An 11148-nucleotide genomic window follows, 5' to 3' on the forward strand; every position below is an offset into this window, starting at 1 on the left:
CCCCGGACGCACCTCTCCACTTCATCCACCCTATTTTAATTTTTTGGGAAAACATCATCATCTAAATCATATCTTTTACTTATGATTGGATCTAGTGTTGTAATTTTATTTTCATAATTTTTATTTGAAAATTCAAACAATTTATTTTTCTAAACGTTGGGTCTTTTCCTTAAGGACCAATAAATTTCTTTGCTAACAAACATGCCTTAAGGGAAGAGATATAACCTTTAGAGACAACCTTCGTTGGTGTCTCTTGGTCTCCTATATAAAGGTGGGAGGGGTTTGTTATTCTAGCGCGAATATTTTTAGAGAAGCATTGATTTTCTTCAAAATTGTGTCATAGAAAACTGATTGATGAATGTAGCTTTACGGATCCTTTAGTCGATTGATTACGGGGTGCACCGTATGTGATGGAGGGGTTGACTGATATTGGGGGTGAAAACGCATTCTTGACCCGTGTGCACTATTCAGGGCGTTTAAATACCTTAAAAAAAGTGCCGACCACGATCGGCACGTTTCAACTCTACCACTTTTCGTGCATCATTAGTTGGATGTATACAACGATGCTTTCAACAAGGAGATCATCTGTACTATTCAAAATAAGATAAGTTTTCATTTCTATGATTATGTTTCATTTGTTTTATATGATTGCCCATGTGGTAAGGTATTTCCAACATCTAGATACTTGAAACAATCACTCTGAGGAATCTTTTTATCGTTAAGTATCATCACCTCATCATCTGCCCGCTCATGACTAAAGTTACAAACTAGATATTCTGTCTTTGATGCATGACATGTAGATTCTATTAAATATTAGTTGCTTAAAACACTATGTGCACATATAGTCAAATTAAGTGGAAAAAAATTCATTCAACAATTAAAATTATATAAAAAAAAAAATAAAAGGAAATTGAACCATGTTTTAAGCTTCAAGGAGCTTCAACTTAGAATTCTCATTAAAATGGATACACCATATGCCTCTCGACATTCCCACTGCATCACTTCTAAAACTGATGACCCATTTTAATTAACTGATGACATGCTTTGCCCAAGCTCCACTAATACGAGCCTTCACAATAATAACACAATCAAGACTATATTCCTTCCTATTTTAATGTTGGATCTTCATCATACAATGTGCATTTTAAGAACTTCATCCATCTTCAACAAACCCCATTGAGTTGATTCCAAACCTCACTCATCATTGATGCATCGTCTAGCTCAGTTATTGAAGGATTGCCCCCATCCGGCAATTTACCATGGTCTTGGAGGGCAACCAATTGATCGATGTCCATTCATCTTCCATTGGCAGCTTTAGCACTATTGTTACTAAAATATTAGGATCAAGGTTCTCTATGTTGTCCATGTGCATACCTTTATCCAAAATTAGTTTCATTCTTCCAGTAAAGCCTCCCATTACAATCCTCCTTTGTGCTTGCAATTCATTTTGGAAGCTTTTTTTTTCTTTCTTTTCGTAAATGGATATTTAATTAGAAGACGGACAATAAAAGCCCAAGACATCCTGATTACAAAGTTCAAGAAACCAAGGAGTGAAACTAGGCATACAGTCCGATTTGCCATGGACTGGGCCTTCTTAACTAGGGAATCGGCTACACAATTAGCCAATTTTAGAAGCTTGTAACAGATTAGCTTTACGATCCCAATGGAATCTCATCAATGGATGTGCCTTTAGAGTGATATTGTCCTATCTCATCGACTCTTGTTGGGAAACACCTATTGGGCCCCACCTCTAGGTTCCTTCTTCCTAAATTCTTCTTTGAACCATCTCTTTAGCCACAATATCATACTCTAAGGTGGTCTCTCCTGCAACGTCATCTCAGTCTAATGCCATCAAAGCTTCGAAACGTGATCCCATGCTCGATGCCTGTTTGGTTTCATGAGTATGGAGATTTCAAATATCTAGATATTTCAAATCTATGGAGTCATAATTCATAAAATTAATTGTTAGGTTAATCTGAATCTATAGAATGAAATCTGTGGATTGATCTTGAAAAACTATTTAGTCGACATGATTTTTGTGAATACGCAAATATTTAGCACTTTTGTAGTAGGGCATACATATAAATTTACAGATTCACGTTTTTAATGTAAAAATATGAATCTCTAGATTTTATTAATCGATTTTCACAACCAAACAGGCCCTTAATCGAGTTTATCATTATTCTAGTTTCCTTGTTCCTTGTTACCATTGCCATTGTTGGCCCCTCCTCTAAGTAGGCCGGAGATTCTCTTTAGAAATAATAATAATAGAAATAAAGAAGAGTGAAATAACAAATAATAATAAAGGACCAAAATTCGTTAGAAAGGCTAAGCATAAAGAGAGAGAAAGAAAGAGAATAAGTGGAGAAAATAAATAAAACTTAACTTTGACTCAAACGTGGAGAATGTGGAGAAGAAATAAATAAAAAGAAATGAAAAAAATAAATATTTTGTTAACAAAAATATAAGTGGGTTGTCATTAAGGAAATAAGAAAATAAATAAAATAGAAAGTGGGGAGAGAGAGAGAAACAATTAGGGAAATAAAAAAAATAAAATTTTATAGAAAAAGAAAATATAAAATCCTAATGTTTGACTCTTGTGGGCCTCATATATTTTTCAATTATAATAAAGAAAAATTAAATAAAAATCCTAATCTAATCTCGAGTAGATCAAAATTGACTTATTTATTTTTAAGATATTTTGGAGTTGGCTCATAATTGCGTCTCTAGTCCAACATGCTCTAAATCATGTCCATTTTCGCACTTAAGAATTTGAACAGACCTTTTGATGTGTGAAATTGCATATTTCATACCCAAAACTCCAAATATTAATTCAAGTCTTGAAATGTATAAAATCAGCAAAAACAACATAAAACACAAGGTAGCATCACTCTAAGTGGGTAAAATACATGCTTTATGCCTTAAGATTTCATACATAAATAAGATTGAGGTAAAATTAACCAACCTTAATGGAAGGATACATCAATAATTTGAGGTAAAATTTAAGATTTGATTAATAATTTCAAAAGGATTAATCGACAAGATACTTCTTAAGTTATTACATAAGCAGATAAAGAGTATAGCTTTGTTTTTTTGTTTTTCCTCTACATGCCAATGATTTTATTCTCAGGTTGTTAGTCTATTTTTTTTCTTTAAATAGTAGTAATCTGTCTATTGACTAGGTGAGTGTGAGTATTATTAGAGAAATTGAGTAGCTTGCTGCAAATTTATCTTTTGTTGAATTCATGTTTATTAGAAGATCTTTAAACTCTATTGCTAATACTATTACTCGTGGAGCAAATCTCTTTGTTCTTTCTAGGTTTGAGTGGTTGGTCCCACATTGCTTTATTTGTGTAAACTATGCCTTTTCTGCTAGGTTTATTACGTGTAATATGTTAATATAATATTGGTAGTTGTTGGAAAAAAAAAACCATAACAAGTCAAAAGACAATAAAAATCATATGCAAAATTCCCTTATACTTAGTCACCTTAGATTTTGAATGGTTGGATCTTTGTTAGATGACATAAAGGATAAATACAAATTAATAAATCTCAGGATTATTTTTGAAAAACACAAAGATATCACGTCATTAGTTAATTAACCTAAGTTAGGTTAATTAACCGATATTAATGAAAGGAGACATCAATAATTTAAGGTAAAATTTAAGATTGGGTTAATAATTTCAAAAGGATTCATCGACAAGATACTCTAAGTATAACATGAGCTCTCTTGTGCAGGATGAACCCATATAAAAAGTTAAAAAAAAGCAGATAAAGAATATCCCTTTATATTTTCCTCAATTTAGCTTCTTCTTTTTTTCCTACATACTACTATACTAGTGACTTTGGTTAAATTCGGATTCGACGAATTAGATCATTTCCTTGTCATAATTAGGTTAAGTTGTTCTTTACTTATATTTTACTCTAGTCTGTACATGCAAACAGTATTTTCTTCTTTTTTTATTTTTATTTTAATTGCTTCATCTCTTATGGTATTGACAGTAGTACCAATCTATGCTGTTCTAAGTTATCTATTTCATAGAGCCTCCACATGTTTCTTAACCCCCCCCCCCACCCCAAAAAAAAATAAGAAATAGAAGAAAGAAAAGAAAAGATAGAGCCTCCACATGTGTCCATTTGCATTCTCCTTTTGAAACCATGTAATACTATTGAAAACGATGGCAGGAGTCTTTCGTGAGTAGAATAAACTAAATCTTTGAGAACATCAAGCATATAAAAAATGTTGCTAATTGTGGGGGAAGGATGGTCTTCGATAAAAATCTACAAAAATATGAAATCGGTGTCTCTACTTCACCACCACCTTTATACAAATAGTAGAATCTTGTCAATTTGTGAATGTCCAACTTGATAATTTAAAAGCAAAATCTCTCCGGAATATGCAAAGTTGTATCGCCATTGAGTGCTTCTGTTCCGCCGGGTGTTGTGTTGATGAAGGAGAAACCTGGCTTCAAGTTTACCGCTAGAGTGCAGCCTCTTCGGCTTGCTGAGTGGGATATGGATGATAAGATCACTTTTTGCATGACTGGAAGGTGATGTACCATATATTTAATGGGATGTAATGTGCATAGTATTTTCCTTGATTAGTTTGTACAGAGTATCGAGTTTCGGTGTTGCTTTTCGAAATTATACTTTCCGTGATTTCGAGAAAATGGCGAACAAGGTGTTTTCTCGCAGATATTGCAGTCTGGGTGTCTTCCTGCCACCTACATGGAAAAGGAATTCTGGCATGAAATTGGTTGTGGTAAAGCAGAAACTGTTGAGTATGCATGTGATGTTGATGGTAGTGCCTTTTCATCTTCTCCTAGTGACCAGCTTGGCAACAGCAATTGGCAACAGCAAGTGGAACTTGAAGGTGGAACTCTCATGCTATTTTTTTTTTCTGTTTTTTGTTGGTTTCTTCTGTGACTTCTATCTTTCCATAGCCTTTAGAAGAATGGAGAAGAAAATTTCAAGAAGAAATGGTTTTCATGCTGGTCAATTGTCACGTGTGGTTCTTTAACATGTTCTATGAACCTTGATTATTTTTCTCTGTGGTCTTTCATCTGTTCACATCTACTCTCTTGCTTATTAATTCATATATGTTTTTTTGGTTGGCATCATTTCAGACTCTTTCGCAATTGCCCAAATCTACGCTGCGTCTTTTAGGAAATACTATTCCGGTATTGATGATTTCTTACTCCAAATATTTTTTGCAATGGTCTCAATCTTGTTATGGTTTGTGTAAACAACTTTCATTTCTTTATTTCAGGGAGTTACAGAACCCATGCTATACATTGGAATGTTATTCAGTATGTTTGCATGGCATGTTGAGGATCATTACTTGTATAGGTACGTGTTGATTGCTAATGTCTTTGATGTTATTGTTCATGTGCAAAGAATTTTTTTTTTTTTTTTTGGGTCAAGTGCAAAGAATTGAATCATTTTAACTTATTCCACTTACAGCATTAATTATCATCACTGTGGGGCATCAAAAGTTTGGTATGGGATTCCTGGCAATGCAGCACTGGATTTTGAGAAGGCAGTTCGTGAGAGGGTGTATACTCCTGATATTCTTACGTCTGAAGGAGACGATGGAGCTTTTGATGTCCTGTTAGGGAAAACAACTATGTTTCCTCCAAATATTTTGCTACAGCAGAATGTCCCAGTCTACAAGGCTGTAAGAAAACCTGGGGAGTTTGTTATCACCTTTCCTCGGGCATATCATGCAGGATTCAGTCATGGTAAGACACTATAGTCAACTCTCTTCCTGAATGGATGAGTGGCTGGGTCCATGAGGGTTTTTTTTTCTTCTTTTAATTCATTTTTAAAGTCCTACTGACTTGACCTGTCATATGCTGCATGCAACACAGGTTTTAATTGCGGAGAGGCAGTGAATTTTGCAATTGGTGATTGGTACCTTTCTGGATGTGCTTCCTCTTCCGACCTTCTCAACTTCACCAAATCTCAGGTAAATTTTTATGTGCAATTTCGTTTTTTCTGCTCTGGTTTATCTGAAATTCATGGCCAAGATTTGGGATGAAATCAATGTCTAAGATCGTTACTTAATCCATGAAAAAAATCTTTACTTAAAAATATCCTTCGATAGGGTTTAGATCTTACTTCCAAAATAACCTTAAAAAAAATTTAATAAATAAAAAAAAATAACTTCAATAGGACTGATTTGAATAAAATGATGTAGTTGACCCATTTAGTTGAGATAAGACTGAATTATTAATCAAATCATCGTTGATCTTCTTTTTCTTATTTTGGGGTAGTAATTCATTGTCGAGTCAAGAGAATATCAATTTTCTTGTATTTTCATTTTATAAGAATCTTTGGGTTTCGGGGTGAAACCTCTCATCCTTCGTTTGGGAGGAAAATAGTGCTTTATTGGATTGCGTTTCTCCAAAATCTTTTCGACAATGTAAGTGAACCAACCTGAAAAATCATGTTCGCCTAGTTTGATTCGACCATCAAGTCAATGAAGCTCACAATTTTAGAATACAAAAAAAAAATTATAGATCTCAATGTTAAACGGAGTAACTCAATTAAAATAAAAATAAAAATAAAAGAGGAGACGATTTTTTGAAATGTTGTCTCATTAAAATATTAAGGCCAACTGGCCAACGTTGAAGGTCAGCAAGGTGGCAGAAAGAATAATCAAACCTGCTTAAAACGTGGTTAATGAATCACATGGAAATCTCCTCCTCCAATGATGAAATCCAGAACCCTAGGTCTTAGGAAATAAAGTATATAAACTCGTAATTAAAACCCTAGCAAAGCATATTAGATGTTAATTCTTCTGTCTCTGTCTTCTTCTTCTTAAAGGTTCTGTAAGGCTTTGTTTCTCTTCTCAGTCTTCTTGCTGTAATTTCTTCTATTATCACAAGTTCAACTAAAGGAAGTTCATGTCAACTTTCTACAAATCTAAGTAGTTCTGGTTTTCTCATAGACTTCCAAACTCAGATTTTGGAAAAGGTAGCAGATTCAAAGTACGAGACGCTTGATTTCTCTTCCGATTCATTGAGGTCTCTCTACAGTCCGATGGGAACTCCTGAATCTCCCGAGCTCGGCAAGCATTGCAGTGTTGGCGATTGTCATCAGCCATTCACATGCGATTGTTGCAACCAGGTTTAATTTACTTGTCTCAATGATTTCCATTTTCGATTGGCTGCATTTTTCGTCAGTTTCGTTAGTTTTATGGTTCAATGAATTGATTTAATAGATGAGTTAAAGCTGGATTGTGATTAGATTTTGATGGATGAGTTCATGAAACATTCAATTGCTTCCAATTTACATGGCGCTAGCTAGGATCATTTTCAGTGTATTTAAATGTCGTTTGTAGCAGGAGGAAATCAGGAAATATTACTTAGTGGGAATGTGTTGAACTGAAGATTTTAAAGTATCACACTCTCATATGAAGAACAGAAGAAGTGGAGGTGAAATAGGAAACAAGAATTAGATACTATTAATTCTATGAACTATTATGATTTTAACTTTTTTGAAATTTTGTGCATACCTGACCCATTAATTTTGGTCTTCTTTGTGCAAAGATGAGGCTAGATCTCATGTTGCTATTTGCCGGAAAAGGTGGTCACCACCCCCTTCTGGTTGGTTGAAGATGAACGTCCGTTGACTTTTCGTGGTGGGAAGAAACTGAAAGTGGGGGAGTGGGTGTTATTTTGCGGGATGACAGGGGCCTCCCACTGTCGGCTTGTTCGGATAAGTTGAGTTCATCTTCGATTCTGATAGGTGAAAGTTGGGCCATGAGGATGGGTTTTCTTGAGCTTATTAAAGCTAGGCATTGTCATGTTATTCTCGAGTCCGATTGCGAGGAATTGACAAACTGCCTCCTTAATCCCTTCTTCCGTGTTCCGGCCAATATATCCAAAATTGTCGAGGATATTAAAGTTTTTCTTAGCGGGCCTGACTCTTTCATTTTAGAGCCCATTTATAGGGAGGCAAACTGTGTTGCCGATGCTCTAGCTAAGAAGTCATCATCTGTGGCAAGCATGATGATTTGGCCTAATTTCACTACGTGGCTTCTTGATCTTTGTAATCAGGACATCATTAGTCCTTCTTGCTTGTTTCAATGAAAGTCTCTTACCAAAAAAAAAATAGACCCCACTGATTTTTTTTCCTATTATCACTGTAACTAGTACGTAATAATAAAAATCTAACATGCAAGTGTGTTCTATGGTTGCATTGATAGCATCTAGCATAGTAAGAAGTTATTAGGTATACATTTGGTTGCCAAAAAAATAAGTAAATTTGGAATACATATTTCTTCCTGTAAGGGATCGATTGGGAACATCCGCATTTAGGAATTATCAATGCCAGGAGATAATCTTTCTACAAAAAAAAAAAAAAATGCCAGGAGATAATCTATGTCTCATTTTGTAAAATGTGATGCCTTGGGAAATTTTGCATTTAGGAATTGTCATTGCAGATGGTATATCGACTTTGTCCATTACTATTCCTGGTTTCCTCATTTGGATGCCTGTTTTCTAAGTCAAGATTTATGATATTTAATTTTCTCCCACCTGGTACGAATTTATTAAATTGATGTGTGTTCATTAGAAGGTTTCAGCAAAATCCTCTACTACAGGAGTGTGCATGTTAGACATTACCACATATCTCTCAAGTTTTCTGTAGAATTGATCTGTCAGGTGGTTACTATAAGATTTTTACTTTATGTATTGTGGTGTCTCATGGCATATTGTAATGATATATAATGCTGCAGATTCACATCCTCTGTAATTCCTTACCTTGCAATTCCCTATAATTCCCTCTTAGGATTGTGCCATGTGGCATTTAAGTAATCCAACCGTTACCCAATTCAAACTAAATTTGAATTTTATTTAAACCCACCATAAGTTTGAATTTTATTTAAACTCTAGTTTGTTGGGTGACCGTTGGATTACTTAAATGCCACATGGCACAATCCTAGGAGGGAATTGCAAGAAAAGGAATTACAGAGGATGTAGATCCTACATTGTTCTTTCGTAGTTGTAAGGGGAGCTTAAGGAATGTTTTGGGGCAACTGTAGATCATGGGCAAGTACTCTGGGGGCCAAAATGCTTTTGAAGACACTACTTTAGGCCTTGATCATGTGTCATGACATTTTTTCCCCCTAAAATAAAATAAACGGCAAATTAGCACTTTGGTGCCATGCTATTATGTAGTGGGGAATTTTGTTTACTTCAATGCATGGGATGTAATTAGGTGTCATAAACTTCATTCTTGGAGCCTATGGGTCTTAACGGTAAATAAAAGGGGAAACACTCCCCTGTAGCAAGTTGCTAATTGATGTGGCCCGAGAGTTAGATGCTCAAGAGACAAAGGCTAAACTTTTAATTCAAAAATTTTACCAGTCTTTTAGTCTAATAATGATTAACCTAATATTTCCTAATATTTCACTAGTGGAAGACAACTAAAGACTCTTAACAATATTAAAACACTTCATCACACACAAGTCAAATTGGCTGTCCAAATAGGCTTTTTAATCTAATTTGAATGTTAAAAAAAATAAAAATTTGATGGCAAAATTTTTCCCCTGGAGTCGCATGTTCTATTCTTTCTTGTTGAATATATAATGGATGATCGGACTTCCTTTTCTAAAGGATAGAATATTTCCCTTTTTTTCATTTATTTTTTTTAAGTGTTTTTCATCCGTTAATGTTATGAACGACATCCATTATTGGCAACATCCTACCTATTCTTTTATTGGTTTTTTTTTTTTTATCATCAATTTATTTCATTCTTACCTGTTAAAGTGTTTGTTCCTGAATTCCGGTAATTTATTGTTTCCTATCATGTTCAGGTGTTCTGTTTGGAGCACAGGAGTTATGTGAAGCACAATTGTCCAAAGGCCAACAAACAGGATGTCACGGTTGTCATTTGTCCACTTTGTGCTAAAGGAGTCCGCTTGATCCCTAATGAAGATCCAAACATCACTTGGGAATCTCATGTGAACATTGAATGTGACCCATCAAACTATGAGAAGGCAACAAAGAAAAAAAGGTGTGCTGTCCTTGGCTGCAGAGAAATTCTCTGTTTGGAGCACAAAAGTTATGTGAAGCACAATTGTCCGAAGGCCCACAAATTGGATGTCACAGTTGTCATTTGTCCACTTTGTGCTGAAGGAGTCCCCTTGATCCCTGATGAAGATCCAAACATCACTTGGGAATCTCATGTGAACACTAAATGTGACCCATCAAACTATGAGAAGGCAACAAAGGAAAAAAGGTGCCCTGTCCCTGGTTGCATAGAAATTCTAACTTTTTCCAATATGATCCGATGTAAAGACTGCGCTATAGATCATTGCTTGAAGCACAGGTTTGGACTAGACCACAAGTGTCCTGGGCCCAAGAAACCTCATTCAGGGTTCCCATTTATAGGTCTCCTGAATTGGAGTCAATCAAGACCAAGCAATAGTCCATCTGTATCATCATCCCCAAAGTGGACTACTAACTTTCTAGATGCAGCTTCCTCTTTCAAAGCCTCAGCTGAAGCAGGCATGGCGAAGTTGAGTATTGCAACTAACCATGCATTGCAGATGGCAAAAGATGGGATAGGGCCGAGCAGTGGTAGTAGTGAACATGTGGAAGAATGCCCACAGTGTCAGGCAAAGTTCATGTCTGTTTCATCTCTTACAGACCATGTAGAGAGAGCATGGTTGTCAAAGCGTCCACTTAGGTGGCAAGACAGTTTTTCAACCGCCTTGTTTTGAACCACTTTCTTAACATGCAATTTTTAACCCCGCTTTTTCATCTAATTGCTACAAATAGGTAATGATCTAGAATGGGCCATGGTCCTTTGTTGATTGCTCTCCTATAGTCCTCCTCTTAACCGAACTTGGCAATACAATAGTCAAAACTCAATGTCAATAAGGTCTATGGTTCCTCTCGGCCTCCACATCGCGTTCAACCTCCCTAACAAAAAATTGAATTCAAGAGTCTTCCCTACCAATTTAATTATCAAAGGTTGCTTCCATGGGCACCTCAATCTCTCTATTTCCTTTTTTTTCCTTTTTTGGGAGAGAGTAGTGGTAGGACAAAACTAATATTACACATCACAAGCCTCCTCATATTCCTTATTATTTGTCTGCCAATCGAAGGGATCATTAGTAAAGAAACCTTTAGAGTC

At 35.4% G+C, this 11148-nt stretch overlaps 2 protein-coding genes across 2 annotated transcripts; both read left to right on the top strand.

The window, feature by feature from the left end:
• The first annotated feature begins 4178 nt into the window (after positions 1-4178).
• Positions 4179-6040, top strand: LOC149001645 (lysine-specific demethylase JMJ13-like). The gene is given in 8 exon segments (XM_089137120.1): positions 4179-4187; positions 4381-4550; positions 4624-4703; positions 4706-4860; positions 5127-5180; positions 5270-5349; positions 5464-5741; positions 5871-6040. Coding segments are annotated over 8 exon segments (996 nt in total).
• A 1004-nt stretch (positions 6041-7044) lies between these two features.
• LOC149001646 (zinc finger AN1 and C2H2 domain-containing stress-associated protein 16-like) lies at positions 7045-10732 on the top strand. Its single transcript, XM_089137121.1, has 3 exons — positions 7045-7131; positions 9824-10023; positions 10249-10732. Exons 1-3 carry the CDS (start codon positions 7045-7047, stop codon positions 10730-10732), a joined length of 771 nt encoding a protein of 256 aa, XP_088993247.1.
• The last annotated feature ends 416 nt before the right edge of the window (positions 10733-11148 follow it).

This window comes from Hakea prostrata, chromosome 10 (assembly GCF_041222555.1).
Source record: "Hakea prostrata isolate BN-2017 chromosome 10, UWA_Hpros_2, whole genome shotgun sequence".
NCBI lineage: Eukaryota > Viridiplantae > Streptophyta > Magnoliopsida > Proteales > Proteaceae > Hakea > Hakea prostrata.

Bases quoted from the DNA above. Each gene is read 5' to 3' on its own strand.
- LOC149001646 (XM_089137121.1), top strand. From the start codon at position 7,045: ATGGGAACTCCTGAATCTCCCGAGCTCGGCAAGCATTGCAGTGTTGGC. The intron at 7,132-9,823 runs GTTTAATTTACT...TATCATGTTCAG, and splicing joins CATGCGATTGTTGCAACCAG to GTGTTCTGTTTGGAGCACAG. The intron at 10,024-10,248 runs GTGTGCTGTCCT...AAAGGAAAAAAG, and splicing joins AAGGCAACAAAGAAAAAAAG to GTGCCCTGTCCCTGGTTGCA.